This window comes from Ursus arctos, unplaced genomic scaffold, assembly GCF_023065955.2.
Source record: "Ursus arctos isolate Adak ecotype North America unplaced genomic scaffold, UrsArc2.0 scaffold_8, whole genome shotgun sequence".
Classification (NCBI taxonomy): domain Eukaryota; kingdom Metazoa; phylum Chordata; class Mammalia; order Carnivora; family Ursidae; genus Ursus; species Ursus arctos.
The window spans coordinates 37,470,927-37,490,724 of NW_026623100.1; the positions used below are offsets into that span (position 1 = coordinate 37,470,927).

The following is a 19,798-nucleotide window of genomic DNA, read 5'->3' on the forward strand; positions in this document are numbered from 1 at the left end:
TTATTAGCTTCTGACACAGCTTGTCTCCTGCTGGGTGTGGATGCGTCCAGGTAGCTGGGGGTGGGTGACCTTCAGGGATTCTTTCCCTCACCCCTGCACACACATACGCAGAGCCTAGTACAGAGGTGTGCTGGCCTGGGGACACCTGGGGACCCCCACCTCTCGGCCCCTGGCTAGAGGCCCTGCCCCATGCATGCCTCTTCCTCTCACCAGTGCCCCCTCATGGCACCCGAGAGCTCGCATTCCTCCCGCTGGTCACTCCTGCCAGCTCCCAGCCCAAGGCCTCACGAGATGGCTGTTTGCGGGGCCTGCCTCTCCTGGAATGGACTCTGCTCGTGGAGACTGGCGTTGGACCTGGGGGGGGGGTGTTTTTCCAATGCCTCCTCGACTGACCTTTAATTACACTGTTTGCCCAGCTCCCCAAACCATTAACTCCCACCTCACAGCAGCCATCAATTAATGGAGGGCCTGCTCCGAGCTCAAGCTCCTGAACACAATTAAGCGTGACAGTCCACAAATAAGAAAGAACTGGAGAATTAATTAAGGTCTAAACAAATTAATTACCAGTCCCCAATCGATTCCGATGCCAGCACACATGCTCCTGGGCTTACCGTCTTTCCTAACATCTCCATGTATAAATAGAAACCGAGATTTCCCACATGATTGCCGCTCTGGACCAGGGCACAGCAAGGCTCTGAAACCACCGTGAGGCAGACAAGGGCTCAGGGGGCGTCCTCAGGGCTTCTCACGTCCTCCGCACACGTGCATGCACACACACGCTCACAACCCCGGCTGAGAAACCAGGGTCAACCTGGAGGTGGGGTGCTCTGGACCGCATCCCTCAGTTTCTCGGCTCCATGGGTGAGGGGTTAGCCAAGGGGGCTGGAAGTAGCCTGGGTTGGGCCTTCGAGGCCCAGGCTGTAGCCAACTCAGGATAACTTGCAGAGAGTCTGAATGTGTTTATGCCTCTATAAAATGAAGATGGCTGGCCCTGCCTTGGGTCCTCCCAGAGAGACGATGTAGGGAATGAGAGGGGACAGACGCCTGCTGGCGAAAACATGGAGAGTGGTGGGGCCCCTGCAAACCCAGGGGAGGCCTGCAGTGTCTGTCACAGACATCCCAGTGGGGAGGGGCTGGCATGGGGTCTGGTCCAAGGCCAGAGAGGGGTAAAGGCAGTGGAGTCAGGTGGGGGAACGAGGTGTCCTGAGCCCAGAGTTTCAGGCCTTGCTCTTGGGCAGCACGTGGGGCCAGTGAAGGGAGGCGTCTTCCTACCTCCCAGACGGCAGGCTGAGCAAGGCAGAACTCGCTGGGCAGGGCAGTGGGAAGAAGCAACGGACCCTGGGAGCCTCCTCCTTCCCCGAGCCTGAGTTCCCGCCTGGCCAGGAGGGAGGGAGTGGGGAGGCCCTTTCAGGGCCCTTCCCCTACTAAGATCCCCTTCTGCTCTAAACTCTCCCCCCGCACCCCCCGAGTCTCTGCACACATCCCAACAACTAGGGCTTAATCCCATCATTTCAACCTACTTCCTATGAGCATACATGGCTCGGTGAGTCCTGTCTCCCCATCAGGCCAGGGGGCTGAAGGGGCAACGGGACCTCTACCAGGCAAAGCAAGTCCTGAGCAGGCTTCTTGGTGGCCTTGATGTTGGCGTGGCCTGGCCTGGCCTGGCCTGGCCTAGCCTAGCCCGCGTGGGAAGCAGGACGAATGCCTGCAGGGACCGAGGCCCTGCCAGCACACAGTGAGCCCTAGAGAAGCTGTTGAAACCTGAGAATAAGGTGAAGGGTAGCCAAGTGCAGAGGCTACACAACAGCCTGAGGGGACAAGGGGCCCCAAGGTGGGTGAGGGGCATGCTTGCTCATCCTGCCCCACCATGTCGCCATCTACCAGGGGAGTCAGCAGGTGCCATTTGCAGACGGGCCTGGGAAGACCTCAGGGGCCCGGGAGGCGGAAGCCTCCATGTGGGCGAGGAGAGACCGGGGCTAGGGGTGGAAGGGAGGCAGGCACACAGCCAGGACTCAGGCAGCAGGCCTGACAAAACAGCCGGAGAGGATCTGCTGCTCTCAGGATCCTGGCAAACTAGTACTATCAGGACTGCAAACCACACTGTGTGCAACCTGTGCAACTGGCTAGGGATATGTGGGATCTCCAGACCCCTCAACAGTGACTGGACCTGCAGGTTCCTCTCGGATAGGACAGGAAGAGAATCGGGCTGGAGCACAAAGAGGGACAGGTCAGAAAGTCTCGGGGGGGATGGCAGACAGGGTCAACCCTGAAAATGGGGACCCTCCTCCTGAAGGAGCCCCAGAGGTTAGGACCACCCCCAAGGTCATACAGCAAGACGGCCGGCAGAGCCAGGCTGGAACGGACCCCTGGCAAAGTCCTTGTCTGCAGCTTGGCTCAAGGACAGATTACATCTCGGCCGAGTCCCAGATCCAGTCCAGTGCAGCTAAGAGCTACCACCTTCTGACGCTGCATCTGACCCTCCAGCCCGGGAGAGTGAGGAACGCAAGATCGGCAGCCTTGTTCGCTCAATTAGGCCCCTTAACAAAGTCAGATCTAAAGAGTTATTCCATTAGTGGCCCATGCCAGAAATAGCTGAGAGTTCATTAAAAGTGTGGAGTTGCTATAGCAATTATCTGGGTCAGCTGAGGCTCACCCGGGCAGCTGGTCCTGGGAGTTCATTAGCCTCTGGCTATCAAGGAGGTGGCGCTGCCAGGTAATGATCTCCCACCTTCTCGAGGGGGCTTTGCTGGTACTCCCAAGCACTTTCCTATGAATGGAATCTGGTCTGTGGTCTCATTTGATCCTCCCACAGCTCTGGGCTGTAAGACGGTAAGTGTCGGTGCCCCCATTTTACAGGTGGGGAAGTTGAGGACTGGAGGTGAAGCGTGAGATTAGGACCATGAGCCTGGATCTGCCTCTGGCTCTTCAGACTGAGCTGTGGCACCCAGGAGGTCACAGGACCTCACCCCGCTCCTGGGCTGGTCCCCAGCTGTGTCCTCTGGCATCAGATGGGGAACTTGGTATCATGGTTCAAGTATATATTTCTCTGTTGATGACGAATCACGCACCGCGTCATGCTTCTGTCCATGTTCTTTTTAGTTTTTAAAAACTTTCTACTGCAGTTCCCTCTCCCCAAGCAAGGGGTGGGATTTTCAAGAGCCAGGCTGGGCTTGATGGGATGGCCCAAGGCATCTCCTGAGAGCTCAGAGGTTCCAAGACCAGCAAAGGTTTGGCTGAAGGCAGCGAAATCCCCTCCATGCACACGCATGCACCACGATTACCCGACTATGAATGGAGGCCTCCAGAGCTTCAACAGTCCACAATACCCGAGGGCCCAGAACGCTAGACTAGCAGGAGACTCGAGCCTTTTTTTGTGCCAGGAATCCCTGTGATGGCCACAGGCCAAGAGATGCCTATGCACCCCCCTCCAAATAATGTCCCCAAATGCGTGAAACAAAACACACAGGATTATAAAGGGATTATATTGGAATACATTATCAAAATATTTTTTCAATTGCGGTAGAGTAACAGGTGTGCTTTTCCACCAGTGAATTAAAAAACAAGGCCTACCAGTGGATTGAATTAATATCGTAATTTTGGGTGAGCATTGCACATAAACAGTATTTTAGAATCCCTATAACAACTGTAACGGGACATGAAAATATCTGTGATTCCTATGGGTGAAAAAGCCATGGCTCTTGCTTGCTACTGTGGCTTGCTGCCTACATTCACAATGAAAGGAAATGTTAAATTTCAGTTACAGGCTAGTGTAGACATTTGCCCCAGCCACGTTCATGGGATCCACTGCATTCCATCTACTAGCCCTTCAGGGGACTGGGGGCTAATCCCGGTGCTAAAAACAGAATCTCAGTCACAGAGTTTGTCAGCAGAGCCCCCATCACACTTACTTCTGTCTACCCATGTTTTGTTCTAGTCGCCCACACCAGGAGACCCCAATGTCAGAAGCAGTCTGGAAAGGCAGTCCGCCTCCCCAAGAGCCCTGCAGCCCCGCACGCCCAGGTGTGACACACACATGCCCGTCCACGCGCGCGTGTCCCTCGGCACGGAGCAGGTCTTACCTACAGCGGGGAACGGCACAAATCTCTGGACAAGAAGGCGGGTGGCCGGGGTGAACTTGTTGGCTTTCTGAACCAGGACATTAAGGCCCACCTTCGGAAGAGAAAAGAGAACGTGCATGCATGGTGCTGCCGGGGCCTGGCAGGCTGGGGCAGGGGCAGAGTGAGCGGCACTGTCTGCCTCGGACCCCAAATCCTCAGCGTCGCCTGCCGCTGCCGGGCTCAGTGCCACTAGGCAAAGCATCCCACCGCCCAGTCATCCCAGCCCGTGAGGGAGGCTGGGGGGAAAGCCTCAGCCACACACACACATGCTCTCTGAGGAGGGAAAAAGGAAAGGCTGCTGTTAGCAGAAGACAGAATCGGCAAGTAAATTAGGTGTCCTCACTCCCACCTCAGCCTCTAAGCACCCCCTTTCTCAGACCCCACTGTGGGCTCAGGCACGGGCCTAACCACCAAGGCTCAGGGGAAGGAGATCCACACACCCGCCCACAGGTGACCGCCGAGCTAAGCAGGGCAGCCCAGAGAGGGACAGAGGGTGAGCGCACATCCTGGGCTCATGCCCTCTTCACGTACACCCCAGCCCCCCTCACTCAGCCTGGGACACTGGGGCCCCCTTGCCTTCACCTCGGGCACTCCCTACTCCACTCCCCCCATGCCGTCCTTTGTCCTAGAACACAGGTCCAACCACGTCTACCACGACCAGTTCCTCCCCATGACCTGTGCGAAAAGGTGCAATCTCCCTCACGCGGCTCCCCTACTCCCCTAACAGCCAACCTCCTCCTTCTGGGAATCCAGTTTACTGCTCACCAGATGCTACGGGAGCTTTCCAGCCCTGGGGCCTTTGCCCGTGCTGGTCCCGATGCCCCGACTGCCTTCCTTCTCTACCCGGTCCACATCTGTTCTGCAAGGCCCACCTCTGAGCTCTCCCTCCAGTGACTTACTAACAGTGGGAGTCGCTGAACCATTCCCTGCCTCAGTTTCCTTGTCTGTAAAAAGGGATGGTAACATCGACAGCATCCCAGGGCTGCTATAAGAATGTATGTAAAGTGTTTAGCATGAGCTTGGAGTATAAGAGACCTCAAAAAATGAAGCTACGTAAGAATGTCGCTTCTCGGGGCGCCTGGGGGGCTCCGTTGTTAAGTGTCTGCCTTCGGCTCAGGTCATGATCCCAGGGTCCTGGGAGCTGGAAGCCTACTTCTCCCTCTCCCACTCCCCCTGCTTGTGTTCCCTCTGTCTCTCTCCGTCAAATAAATTAAAAAAAAAAAAAAAGGATGTCGCCTCTCCCAGGCAGGAAGTTGCTTCCTCACACGTCCCCAGTCCCTCCTCCCCAGCACCCAGTTCACTGCTCATGATCTGACGCCCCTGCTGGACTGGGAGGGGGACCATGCCTTTCTCATCCTTGTATGAACAGCACTCAGGACCGTGGACGGCATGTACTGCTTGCTCCATAAACTGGCGGCTGCGGAACACATGCATGAACCAACCAATAGATGAGCGGACGGAGGTCAGCAAAGGCTGCAAGGGGAGTTTCTTGAGGGGGGAAAGGTGGGGTTAGGCAGGGCAGAAGAAAGAGAATTTTGGTGAGGAAAACGGCACAAGCACAGGCACAGAGAGAGAAAAGGCGAGATGCATGTGGCCAGACCAGAAACGGTGTAGAGAGGCCACTGCTCCCCCAAACGGAGGCCAGAGCCAGCCCCTCCCTGTAGATCTTCCCTGACAGGAGGGGCAGCAGGGGCCGCTGCAGGACTGCTAGCCTAAGGGGGCCTGGGGCAGCCTGCTCTCAGCGCTGGCTCACCTGGTAGCTAGCAGGCCACCCTGCACCTGCAGCCCCGGCTCTGGCCTCGACCTTCCGAGTCACTGGAGAAGATGCAGAGCCTGGGGAAGGCCTCCAGGGCGGCAGGGCAACTGCAACAGTCAAAGCAAGAATGGCGCAGTGACCTGGGCAGACAGGAAGTGCCACCCTGTCAGCCCCTGGACAGCCCAGGACCCCACGGAGCCAGAATGTGGCCGGGCAAACCCTGCCTGGGCTCTTGGGAGTCTGGTCTAGATCAGAAGCCTCAAGCCGATCCCCAGAGTCCCATTCTTGTTCTTTCTGCTTGCTCAAGGGAAGGCTCGAGGCAGGAGATGTGTGGCAGCTTGGACATACTTCACTGGAACCTCAGGGCAGGCCGGGGAGCTGCCAGCCTACACTTGGTCCTGCTGCCCAGCTTTCAGGCTGCCCTGCCTCGCAGATGGAGCTCATCGAGTCCAGAGCTCCCCAGCTCTCCGCAGCCAGTGACCGTCTATTTCTGTGACCTCCTCCCCCAGATGCCAGGGCACATGTTCCCACAGAGTGCAGAGAGGGCAAGTACAGAGAGAGGCAGGAGGACACACAGGCAGGTGTTAGTGGTGGGAGAAGAGGAGGAAAGGGGACCGGGGAGGTGCCAGGCCATGAGCTGAGCACGTCACATTAAATGTCTGAATTAAATCCCCACTACAAGACTTCTAGATACGGCATATTGCTCCTTTTTACAGATTCAAAGAAGTTCAGACAGGTTCAGAGAAGTTAAGGAACTTTACCTAAGGACACACAGCTATTATGAGGCAGGTAAAGTTAGGATTTAAATTTGAAATTCCAAAGGTTTGCTCTTAACTATTGCTGTTTACTTTCCATGTGTCTTCCATCTCAGTGAGGGATGCTTTAATGTCTAATGTGCCATTTAAAACTGGGTGTTTGCATAGCAGCTTGAGGCTGTGGCCCAGATGAGTGCAAGGCAGCTCCTGTCAGGGAAGATAGGGCCCTTGATCCAGCCCTGCCTGCACCCTTCCCCCAGCTATGAAACAAAAGGTCTGGTTCAAACCCCAGCCCCACCCCCTACATTCTTTAGAAAGAGCAGGAGCCCTCCAGGAGGCCAGAAGGCCGCTGGGACATTCCCCTGGCAGCCTCTTGGGGACAAGCAGGGCTGGAGTATAATGGAAGGACCAGGAATAGTGGCCACTGGTTGTAGCAAATACTCAAGACTTGTCCTCAAGCCTCCCTGCCTGGCTGTTCCTCCCTCTGGCTAGGACTGGCACAGTTCAGAGTCAGGGTCCCAGCCTGTCTCCCCAACTCTGGGTGGTAGGGGGGAGGAAAGAAGATAAAACAATGCCCAGGTCCCAGATCTCTTCTGGCCTGCCCTTCCCTGAAGCCCACTGGGGTCTTCCCAGCATGCTCATTCCTGAGCCTGGCCAGCATGCCTGAGCCGGGAAAGGGGCTGGGGACCGGCAAAGTGGGGAGAGTAGGAGCTGGTGGGGTCACCCTGCCCACCCAACTGATGATAAGCCAGATAGCAGGCAGGTGCAAATACAGGGGAGGCAAATGGCCACTCACCCCAACTCCTGCCACAGCCCCCAATCCAGGCCTTACTGTCCCAGCAGCTAGGATGGCCGCAGCCTGGGAAGGAACCGGGCTGGGCTACAGAGCGGGGCTGGGAGCCCGTCTGTTCTGATTCCTCAGGGGCCCTTTGGCCTGGAACATTTGGTGGAGCCCATTAAAATTAAAAAGCCAAGTGGCTGGTGGCTCTGAACGCCAGCTCATTTTCCCTGGCACGGTGGGTCCTGTTTAAGGGAAGCAGCTGGCATTAATGGCACACAACGCATCACGAACAGCAGCTAGCGATCAGAAAAATCTGAGCTGATAATCGGGTTCGGGAAAGATAATGAGATATGGAACAATCACTGCTGAGGGTCCCCCAGGGTCTGTTTTAACAGCCTCCAAATAAGCCACAAAAGAGAAATTAACCAAACAGGGGCTCCATTTTGGCGGAGAGGAAAACAAACAGGGTGTGGATTTTGCACACAATAGTCCCCCTGTGGTCAGCACACAGGGGTCCTGGGAGAAGCAAGGGCCCAGGAGGCCTGGGGCATCAGCAATGGCCTGAGGAGGTAGTGGACCCTCTCTGGCCCCTTCTCTCCAAGCTCCGGCTCCCAGGCCAGAGAATTTGCCATGGGCAGCAGACAAGAGCGGAAGAGGGAAGACTAGCTTCCTGACCGCCCCCGAGGTGGGGTAAGTGCTGACCAGCACCAAGAACCAGGCTGGGGTGGAGGCTTAGGGACACAAGATCTCCCGTGTCATGAGCTAGCGGATAGCGATCTCCTTAGACACTAAGGTCCTTCCCAGGCCAACAGCAGCCTCCCTTCTGTGAGGCCAGTGAGGAGACACAGGATGGGGCTTGAGCGGTGCGTGCAGCTTGAGCCCGTACCTGCAAAGCCCTGCAGGTGTGTCCTCAGCTTGAGCCCGTACCTGCAAAGCCCTGCAGGATGCCTTATCTGGAGGGGCTTCGGGCACGCCACCTTCACACGCCCCAAATCAAGGTTGCCTTGCTCTTCCCTGCCCTCTCCCAGTCCCAGCAGCTCCTCACACCCGCAACCCAAGAGTCTTCCTGGACAGAGCCTCTCCCTCCCCACATACAGCCCAGCGTGCAGAGCTACCTGTCCCGTCTCCCAGGTAGTCTGAATGTGACGACTTCTCTCTGCTCCGGCCGCTTACCTTAAGCACCCATCTCATCTCCCTGGCCAACTGCCCACTGCCTAACTTGGCTCCCCAATTGCACTCTTGCTCTCTCCATCCACTCTCTACACAGCAGCCGCAATGATCTTCGAAAGATGGGTATCAGTTTGCTTTCGACTTTCAGGGGCTTCTCACTGCCCTGATCCGCGGGGCCCTGCTTGCAAGGCTCCGGCCACCTGGCCTTGCCCCACTCTTCCCATGAGCCAGTTGTCTTTCTCCTTCTCTCCCTCCCGTCCCCCACCTCCATCACCTCTCCTTCCAGAGCCTTTAAGCACTGCCCCCCGCCCCCGGCCTCCTCAGCTTTTAGCTTAAATGTCAGACAGGCCTCCTCTTCACTCAGGGCTCCCCTTTTACAGTTTCTCACAGAACCCAAAGCTCTTCCTTCCCTGATCACAGTTTCAAAGTGTATATTTATTTACCTCCTCAAAAAGTTGGGAATCAAAGTAAACCATGCATATTATTAAAAACTGAATAGCACAGAGATACTTTTACCTGTGGCCTCTTTACTAAATATCCATCTCTCCCAGTAGGCCCCAAGCACTGGGCGCAGGGCCTGTGTCTCTCACTCCTCACTAAATTCCTGGTGCCTGGGGAAATGAGTAGGTGCTTAATACATATTCTAGAATAAGTCAAGTGAATGACTTCTGAGGCAGGAGAAAAAGAGCCACAAAGGAGATCTGTCTTGTGCACCCACTGCTGTGTGCCTTTGCACACACAACCCCATGGGGCGAGACGCTGCGCACACAGGTCTCAGGTCCCCTGAGCGGACGGTGCATCGCTCTGCCTTGAGGGGGTGGCCCCAAGGCTGTGAAGGGTTCTGAGAAAGGGGGAGCCTGACTGAGTCCTGAAGGGTAAGTAGGAGGCAGCCAGACAAGAAGGAAGGAGGCTCAGGAGAATTTCCAAAGCATGAAATACCGGGGTGTCTGTGGCCAAGCTGTGGGCTCCACTAGCACCTGTAGTAAGGGGATCCGAGGGGCCCGGAGAACAATGGACAAGACGACATGGTTGAAAGGAGAGATGACATGAGGTTCAGAAGTTAGATCTACTCTTGGGTGGTGGATAATAACGTAAGCAGATGGTTAAGAGTTTGTGTGAGCCTTGGTGGGGCAAGGGCTGGGGCCATTCGAACAATCTTTGAGGTGCCAAAAATGCCCAGCAGAGGGCGCCTGTTGTAGAATAAACTCTCGGTAATCAGGTGGACCCCATGACCCTCCATGGAGGTCGACTGTCCTCCACAGGCAAAGGGCCAAGGTGGCTGGGACAGAGCCATACACGGGCTAAAATGCCAATCAGCTTCAGCTGCAGCTGAGTGTCTTGTGTTTGCTAGCAACAGTGACCAATCCTGACCCCTGATCCATGTCCTGCAGGGACCTGCTGGCCACCCGCTAGAAAACCAGTTACATCAGACTCCTTACATGTAGGAGGGGACAACAACTTGTCCTCCCCAGAATAGAATAGATGTAGAATTGATATTCATGTCGGACTCACCACTGCCAATATCACCATCTGTAGGCTTCTGGAAAACTTCAGATTCTGCTACAGGGTCCATGCAATGGGCCCTCCAACCCGAAAGCCAATCATAGTGAAAGCAGTGAGACAATAGTCTGGCCTGGGATTCTTGGGCTAATGGCCCCTACCTCCATTAGGCCCAGAGAAGGACAGCAGGGTCGGAAGTATATCCTGGATCACAGAGAGCACCCCAAAGTACACCCTTGACCACAGAGAACACCCTGAGGTACACCCTGGATCACAGAGAACACTCTGAGATACACCCTGGAGCACAGGGAACATTCAAGGTATATCCTCAACCACAGAGAACACCCTGAGGTATATATACCCTTGACCAGAGAGAACACCCTGAGGTACACCCCGGATCACAGAGAACACTCTGAGGTACACCTTGGGTCACAGAGAACACCCTGAGGTACACCCTGGATCACAGAGAACACTCTGAGGTATACCTTGGGTCACAGAGAACACCCTGAGGTACACCCTGGATCACAGAGAACACTCTGAGGTACACCTTGGGTCACAGAGAACACTCTGAGGTATACTCTCAACCACAGAGAACATTCTGAGGTACACCTTGGGTCACAGAAAACACTCTGAGGTACACCCTGGATCACAGAGAACACTCTGAGGTATACTCTCAACCACAAAGAACATTCTGAGGTACACCTTGGGTCACAGAAAACACTCTGAGGTACACTCTCAACCACAGAGAACATTCTGAGGTACACTTTGGGTCACAGAGAACACTCTGAGGTACACCCTGGATCACAGAGAACACTCTGAGGTATATTCTCAACCACAGAGAACACTCTGAGGTACACCTTGGGTCACAGAGAACACCCTGAGGTATATATACCCTTGACCAGAGAGAACACCCTGAGGTACACCCTGGATCACAGAGAACACTCTGAGGTATACTCTCAACCACAGAGAACATTCTGAGGTACACTTTGGATCACAGAGAACACCCTGAGGTACACCCTGGATCACAGAGAACACTCTGAGGTATATTCTCAACCACAGAGAACACTCTGAGGTACACCTTGGGTCACAGAGAACACCCTGAGGTATATATACCCTTGACCAGAGAGAACACCCTGAGGTACACCCTGGATCACAGAGAACACTCTGAGGTATACTCTCAACCACAGAGAACATTCTGAGGTACACTTTGGGTCACAGAGAACACCCTGAGGTACACCCTGGATCACAGAGAACACTCTGAGGTATACTCTCAACCACAGAGAACACTCTGAGGTACACCTTGGGTCACAGAGAACACCCTGAGGTATATATACCCTTGGCCAGAGAGAGCACCCTGAGGTACACCCTGGATCACAGAGAACACTCTGAGATATACCCTCAACCACAGAGAACACTCTGAGCCATATATACCCTTGACCACAGAGAACACCCTGACGTATACCCTTGACCACTGAACCAGCCAGCCATGGTCTTGCAGGAGGCGGGGCATGCTCTGGCCCAGGGACGAGTACACGCTGCTGACTCGACCTTGGCCAGAAGACACAGGTGCAGGAACCAAGTACGAAGTTGGGTAGAGGGTCTAACCCCGTTATACCTGAAGAGCCTCTCAAAAACGTTCTTCCAGTCCCTGCTGTTCTCAGGGTACCTGGGGGCAAACTTAACTGCCAGGCAGCATGGTAACAGGTCCTCCAAACTGGAAGCCAAGAACACTCTTGGCTTTTCCCTCCCTCCTTAGGCCACAAGAGGAAGAAAAGGGGGTGTTTGTATCAGCAGAATAGTGTGTGACTAAGCCTGTGTTTGAATCCCAGTTCTGTCACTGCTTTCACCTCTATGCTTCAGTGTCTGCAGCTATAAAATCAAGAGGAGCCCCTCAGCGGTAGCCCGCACACTGAAGGCACTCCAGAAATGCTAGCCGGTAGGATTACTGGGATGATTTGCTACTTTACTACTGGGACTTGGAGCTGCTAGTGAGCAGTGGGAACTGGAAGGGGTAGGGGTTCAGCCCAGGGACCCCCCTGGGACACCTCCTTGTACTCCAGTATCTAGTAAAGGTTAACAGACAATCACTGTAACCTATACAGAAAGGTCCCCTCAGGGCCCAGACCCTTTGGGAATGGAGATCAGTAATGCCCCCCCAGGGAAAGACCAGCCACCTACGACCCGGCTGCCGGTGAGGGGTTCAAGGACCAGGCATGAGGACCAACTCTGGCTCCATCAACCAGCTCCTGACCAGCATGTAGGACTTTAGCCCTGAGCCTTCCTCTCCAGCCACAGGTCCATTCTCATCCAGGACTTGGCGTCCATGAGGGAGGTCATCTGCTGGGCCTGCCACCCCACCATGACTTCTCTTCCAGCTCACTCTGCTTGCACCACCTGCGATGCCCCTGCTCCCTGAGTCCAGGCAGGGCGGCTGGAGTGGCCCCCTAACTCCTGAGCAGGCGCTGTGAGTGCTTCATGAGTGGCCCTGCTCTTCCCCAGTTCACCGTCACCTCATCGTCCCATGGCGGCCTCACTCATCTCCCCACCACTGTGGAGTTTGTCACGTTCTTCTTCTTTTGCGTGCCTCTCCGCATGCTGTGCCCTCTACCGGGATCCCCCAACCCTGCCTTGGGCTCTCTCTGCTCTATCCTGGAAGAGTTGGCTCTATGTGACAGAGGGGCCCCTTCCCTAGTTCCCACCACACCCAAGGGTCACCTTCATCATGATTCCGGTTCTACCACCGAGTACCCTCAGCTTTTCCTCTCAGCATCTTGAAGGACGCACCACTCTGTGTGACCCCCCAGCGCCTGCCAAATGCCTGGCACAAACACAGCCCTGAAGGGAGGGAGTGGGTCTCACCCTTGTGTAGCCAGGGCCTGGGGAGGCTGACCACAGAAGTGCTCAACATGAACCCCCAAACTCAAATACACTGAGGACTGACAGAGGCTTCCTTTGTTAAAAGACAGCAAACTGTTAGATTTCAAAAATAACTTAAGACAAAATTTCTTTTTTATTCTCGAGCAAGAAGCCAGACATTGCCAAATCTATTTAGAGAGTTCACCAAAAGGCTGCTACCCCTGCACTGGTGGTCCCGCAGCCACCAGGAGACTTCATTCGGGGGGCCATGCAAACAGGGGGTCCTTGATCCTGGGGGTGGCTGGCCAAGGTCAGGGTTCTGGCTCTTCGGAGGGAGAGGAAAGGTCCAGGGAGGAGGCTGGCCTCTCAGGGCCTGGCGTCCACTCCAGCTTGTCCCCAGTCCCTGGGATTTGCCCTCAGCCTGTCAGCCGCACGCCCCACCCCCCCCACCCCCCCCACCCCCCGTCCACGCCGCCTGCTTGTAGGGACTCGTTTTAATTAATGCCAGAGCTGGGCCAACCACTGGGGCCGTGACACTTGTTTGCAGGTCATCTCCTCCTAACAGGTTCTCCCTGGGAGGGGATTTGTCCCTAATTGAAGCAGAGATCAGTTAATGAGGCCGCGGGCCCAGGGTTCCAGAGAACAAGGGAAAGGAAAATAAAATAAAGCCTCTTTCTTTGGAGGTTTTGTGATTTACACACACAAAAGAAAAGCAAGCAAGCTGCAGATTTTCCAAGTCAGAAACTCCGCTCCATCTGCCGGAGTTAGACCCTCACTGTGTGAAGACGTCAGGCAGAGGGACGCCGCCACCGCTGAGACCGTGGATCTAGGCGGAGAGGGGCCTCCTGAGGCCGGCAATCAATCAGCAACCTAATTAACAAGTATTTATGGAGCAGTGCTTGCGCCCCCTCTGTGGGGGAGAAGACACAGGGCCTGTCCCTGGTTAACTTGTAATCCAGTGGAACAATGACAGGACGGGACACAGGGCGTAACTGAGTGTGTGGGAAGGACAGAAGTTTCTAGGACTTGGGGGCGGGGGGACAGTTTGGGCTGACATGGTCAGGAAAAGCCTCTGAGCGCTCTGCAGCTAGGCAGGGAGTTGGAAGGAGGGTGTCCCCAGCACAGGCACCGTCCCTGAGGGCTGTGACAGTCCAGTGTGAGGCCCCCAGTCTTTGAGGGTAAGACCCTGGCTCTGAGAGCCTGGAGGGTCCCCAGTCCCCAGTAACTGCGGCTTGGGCATCAGAGCCCTCACCCCACAATCTGGGCTAGCTCTGATCCTAGGAAGTGGTAGGGATGGAATGACCAAGGGCCCCTTGCGTGGGATAGTGAGGACTGGGGACGCAGAGGCCTGGAGCGCCATGTGCCACCATGACAGTGATCCCCTTCCCGCAAGCCGTTCCCAGTCAGCGCTGCTCAGTATTACCCCTGCCGTGGTTTCCTCCCCTCAGCTCTGCCCCACCTCTCCCTTCATCTCCGAGAAAGAAACTGGGATTTTCAAGCTGCTGAACTAGGTAGACCCATCAGCAATTCTTGCCATGAGGAGCAAGGAGGAGGAAGAGCCCCTTTCCGTCTCTCAAAAGAGCCCTGACCTTTGCCGGCAGCTCCCCAGAATCAGGGACTGCCAATATGTATGACCCCAAACGAAGTCTCTGCTGGGTCGAGGACCACTGCGTGGGGGGAGCGGGGGGTGCGGGTTGTGGTCTCTTGGCAAGCCATCTGAATAGACTGGCAATGTCAGGCTTCTTGCTTGGGGAAAGACAAGGCTTCGGGGAGGGAGCTCGATCTTGGGCACGAAACGGGGATCACTCCCCAGCAGGGCGTTTGGAGAGGACGTGGTCTCCATGGGAGCAGAGTAAATGAAGCATCAAAACAATCCCAAATCCCTACTTTCCCAGAACAGCGAAATCAATGATGGTGCATGGTACAGTGGGTTAGTACACAGTTGTGAACAATTATTATATCTAATGACATGAGAAAGATGAAGAAAGTGGGTTTTACAAAAAGATTATTATATGTGAATTCTTTCATTATATGTGAATTTTTAAATTTGCATTTTCTAAGTGTTTTCTTACCAACTGCATGTATTTATTGTGTGATGAATAAAATAAAAAAGGTGCGAAGTGACTTCTACCCTTGGAGTCAGCTATAGGAGACCACCCAGCCAGGATCTGGAGAGCGCAGATGGAGGTGCAAGGGCGGGTTCAAGAGTGGGACGAGTGTAGCCAAGGTCCTGGGAACTTGAGCTTCCGCTCTGGCTCTGGCCCAGGCCCCTCACTGTGTCACCTGTGCTCAGCCCTTATCTGGGATCCAGCCTGAGGCTCACATAGTCTAAGTTTATAAACCCAGCCTACTTCATAGCTGCTCTATTCTCAAAGTCCTGTGGGATTCAGATGAACCTATTGCCCCGGTGTTGAGGAGCTTATAGGTCTCCAGGAGGAAGTGGACACATGACCACTAGACGAAAGCCACCGAGAGGGGACAACAGTGCCCTGGGAGCTCAAGCAGAGAGCAAAGGGGAGCCAGCATGTGGGTCAGCCTTACCACTGAGCCCCTCACTTTCCACATCAGCCCCATTACTGCGAGTGACTAGCAGCTCCTCTGAGGAGGGAGCTGGGTAAACACGGACCCCTCTAGCGACAGACCCCTGCCCTCAGCTGGAGTAGGCAGCCCTTTGTGTCACTCATGGGCACCGCCCCACCTCCCCACCTGCTCTCCAAAATCTGCAGCACTCTCTCTATTCAAGTTCATGTCTCTCTATTAAAGTGTCACCAGAATCCTCTCTGCCTAGAAAGCCTGCCCCGGCGGCCCACCCACACGACCCTCTGTCTCCCACACCCTCACCTGGCCCTGACCTCAGGCAGGTCTGGCCAGAGCCTCTGGGGCGAGAGGGCAGCCTCAGAGCAGGACAGAGACGTAGGGAAAGAGTTACTCACGGCGATGGAGACAGCACTGATGACAGCTCCCAGGTAGCCCTGGATGAACTTGGATGCAGGAGAAGGCTGGAAGGCAGAGAGAGATTTCCAGGCCCACTGGGTGCCCAAAGCTGCCACACCCCACCCTTGCCAACAGCCCCAGCCAGCAAGAGACGTTGCTGCCCACCACCGGGGAGAAGGCAAAGGTCTCTCTGGAAGCCAAAGGGATCCAGCCCTCCCCCGGCACCGCTCCAGACATGGAAACACAGGGCAGCAATGTCCTGGGACATGCCGCCGGGCCCACTGCACTTCTGCCCCGGTCTCGAGAGCTCACTGGCAGACCTTGCGGGCCGGAGGCACGCATGCTGGGCGTGGGCTGCCGGCCCCTGGAGGACCGCCCGGTGGAAGCGGCAGTGCGGCTGGCCGCACCTGGCGGGCTCTCCCGCGCCTTGTCAGCGCAGGCAGCAACCGGGCCGCCATGCCACAAGGCAATAGTCGCTCCACGTATCTACGGAGAAATGCAACCCAAGATGCAACGGACCGCAGAGGCAGGGACTTGCCTCTGACTGTGCGCTGACGGCAGCTTTGGAGCCGCTTGCTTTAAGGTAAACGGAGCCGTCCAAGCAAAGGTGTACGTGTGCGGATCGTGCACGCAAGAGGCGGATTGGAGGTTGAGATGGGGGTGGGGTGTCTTCAGAGTTTCAGGCCCGAAGTTCCTAGCACCCTGACCAGCTCCTAGCTCTCCCCCCTCTCCCCCAGGGTTAGAGAATGCCCACACCTTCCCCTCCCCAAACTGACAGCCCCCCAAGGAGACTCCTCCTCCCCTCTCCCTGCCTTGGGACAAAAGAGCAGGACACGCAGCCTTGCCATGAAGCAGGGCCAGCTCCTTCCCTTGTCTAGGAAGGGCCTCCACTGAGAGCTTGTCCCAAGAGGGTAGGGGACTTTGGGGGAGGAGGGGCTGGTCCCCTCAGACCCCTCACCCCTCAAGAGCAGCCCTTCAGCTTTACAGCCGACCGTCTGGGGGCACCAAGGCAGGTTCTTGGAGGAAGCCTGAGGGGAATTCAGTCCCCATGTGGCTGATGCCAGCCCTAATCCAAGATCTGGGGATAAGAGCTGCCCAAGGAGGATGCTGAAGCCAACAGAGCCCATCCCTCTCACCGCCTCCACTCTATTCCCATTTTATGGGCCTTCTTCACTTCATGCGAACAGACCCTCCCCGGCGGGGCCCTTCCTGAAGGGTTGGCAGCTTAAATCAGGTGCTTAGAGGAGCACAAGGCTTAACTCAGAGGAAGCAGCCCCCGACGGTGGCACACCACACTGTAGGGAGGAAAAGGGTCCCCCCAGCCTGCTCCCTGATATGGCACAGGGGTCAGCGGTGCTCACCTTGGTAGCATTGCGGTTTGCATAGTTGACACAAGCGTTATGGCTCTGGTTCAGCCACTGGAAGGCAACGAGGGAGAGGAGATGTCAGGGAAGGGGTGGAAGCCGGGCCTGGACCCCAGGTGGCCACAGCCTCCAGAAAGACACGGGATGCTGTCTCCAGCTCACAGGTGGTTCTGTCCATCCCCCAGGGCAGCAGGACCAACTGTCCCCATTTGCTTGGCACTGCGCCAGTGGCAGCACTGAAACCCCGGGAAACCCCTCAGTTCCTGGCAAACCAGGATAGTGGTCCCGCCCCTGCCACCAGTTCATCCCAACCTGGAGACCGTCCCCTGTCCCGGAATCGTGGCATTCACTGCCCCAAATGGACCTTACTGCCTTTGACACGTCATCCTTGTTGTATTGCTTATTGGACAGAAAGTGGACATTTAGCCCCTGGAATTACTGACAAAAATATCTCTTTCAAAAATATCCCAGCCCAGTGTCTTGCACCAAATACTCAGTACCTTAGGGTTGGTGGTGGATTTACCTTCCCCGAAGATTTGAGGGAGGCTTATATCCAAATGAGGCTGAGGGCCTCGAGGTCACAGGCCTTGGGACGAGCAGCCAAGGAGCAGTGGGCAGCCACAAACAAGCCTTCATCCCCTTTTGCAAAAAGCAGAGCCACATAAGATGGCCTAGGTGTGGGCTGCTGGGACGTGCCCAGCAGAATCCGAAGTCCCAGGGTTCCCCCAGTGTTACTGGGTCAGGGAGGGGTGGGAAGTGGGGTGACTTTCCCTGAGGGGCCTGAATGGGAGACACCGGGACAGGGAGTTCTAGCGAGCCCTTGTTGGGTCCTTCCTCCAGGAACCCTCTGTTGCCAGGGACCGTTACCTGCCAGAAGACAGTGGATGCCAGCGTCTGGTTGGGCAACAGAAGACCAACTACCTGCAAGAGAGAAAGACAGGAAAGCCTGGATCAAGCAAATGAGACACCCTGCACGTTTGCAAAGAAAAATGACACAGCCACAAACAAAAGTAAACTGGATCTGTAGAAACTGAGGCGGGTGACGTATACACAAAAACTGCTAGCCACGGAGCGATGGTTGTGGAATTACGTCGCAGCACAATCCCACTTTTGTAAAGAAAAGGAACCACATCGTCTGTACAACCATTTACACAAACATGGGCATATACAAATCTCCATGCAAAATCTACAGCCCAGCACGCAGCTGTCTCTGGAGGTCGCTGACATAGTACTTTCTCGCAGTCTTCTCGAATATTCCTATATTCTTTTGAACATTGACATGTATTAATTCCATAACTGGGGTCGACGGGGGGCGGGGGGGACAATAAAAACAAAGAAGCAAACAAAAAGAACATCTTTACTTCCACACAGCTAACCCAGCTCTTTCATACCCTCGCCACCCCATAGGATTTTTGTGAGGATTAAAATACGATGATGGGGGTGCCTGGGTGGCTCAGTCAGTGAAGCGTCTGCCTTTGGCTCGGACCATGATCCCAGGGTCCTGGGATGGAGCTCCTGCAGCGGGCTCCCTGCTCAGTGGGGAGCCTGCGTCTGCCTCTGCCCCTCCCCCAGCTCGTGCTCCCTCGCTCTCAAATAAATAACTAAAACCTTTTTAAAAAGTAAAATAAAATGTGATGATAAAAATCATTTCAAGGGCCTTAAGTGCTTTATAAGTACAAGCAGGGGGATTTGTATCTGTTGTCTCTGAGCCCCCGTGAAGAAACCCTATGCCATGTTTAAGGTACTGGATGAAACAGATGTGTAATAGATACTTGCTGAGTGAGCGGATGGACCACTGGATGAGCGCGCACGCACACGGCGGAGTGCCGGTAGCTAGGTGTGGATTCATTATTCCCGAAGCCCCAACGTCACCTACGAGCTAGACTGGCTGACTTTGTTTTTTTGGTTTAAATCGAGATTAGTTGTCTCATCTTGACAACTGGCCAAACTTTGGACTTCAGGGATCCGTGTGTCTCTCTCAAGTTTACCTTTTGAGTGCTTGTATGCAAAATAACGTCTACCAAGTCCCACTGCATATGGGAAAAATGTGCACAACCATCCGCATATTGACTTATTTATTATTCCTGTAGATAAAATGGCTCTTTGGCAAGAATTTCTGTAAGGAGCAAGTATAAACATTCAATACTATGCAGTAAATCAAATTCTAGACATCCTCAGCAGCATTTGTAAATCATGTTTTAAACATTAAAATGTTTTAAGACAGCAAACACACACACACATTTATATTTATTGGCCCATATCAGTTTGAATAAAATTATATAATGTAAAGCCATTCCACAGCTCCAATGAGGAATTATCTTATGAGATTTTTCTCCCCAAAATGAGATCCCAGTTCGATTTTTCTCTGCAGCAACAGACTTAGGGCACTGGAGTGAGAATCAGGAGAACCTGGAGCTCAGCCTCAGCCCCATCCCCATCCCTTGTGATCTCCAGCCAACAGAGGTTCCAACAGAAGACAGTCCCCTTTGGGGCTCTAGCTTTCTTACCCATTGAGGGAAGGGGTTGAGCTTGGAGGTCCTACCTTGGTTTAAAGTTCTATTCTT

The 19,798-nt window shown here is 54.8% G+C and overlaps 1 protein-coding gene across 6 annotated transcripts in view; it reads right to left on the reverse strand.

Moving 5' to 3' along the window:
* SFXN5 (sideroflexin 5) overlaps positions 1-19,798 on the reverse strand; it is a 115,063-nt gene that overhangs the window by 33,853 nt on the left and 61,412 nt on the right. For all 6 annotated transcript variants that reach the window (XM_044392288.3, XM_026483060.3, XM_044392282.3 and 3 more), the window contains 4 exons: positions 18,102-18,155; positions 17,232-17,288; positions 15,870-15,935; positions 4,080-4,170 (listed from right to left, as the gene is read on the reverse strand). In XM_044392288.3, coding sequence (XP_044248223.2) covers positions 4,080-4,170; positions 15,870-15,935; positions 17,232-17,288; positions 18,102-18,155 — 268 coding nt within the window. The remainder of the gene's footprint in view (positions 1-4,079; positions 4,171-15,869; positions 15,936-17,231; positions 17,289-18,101; positions 18,156-19,798) is intronic.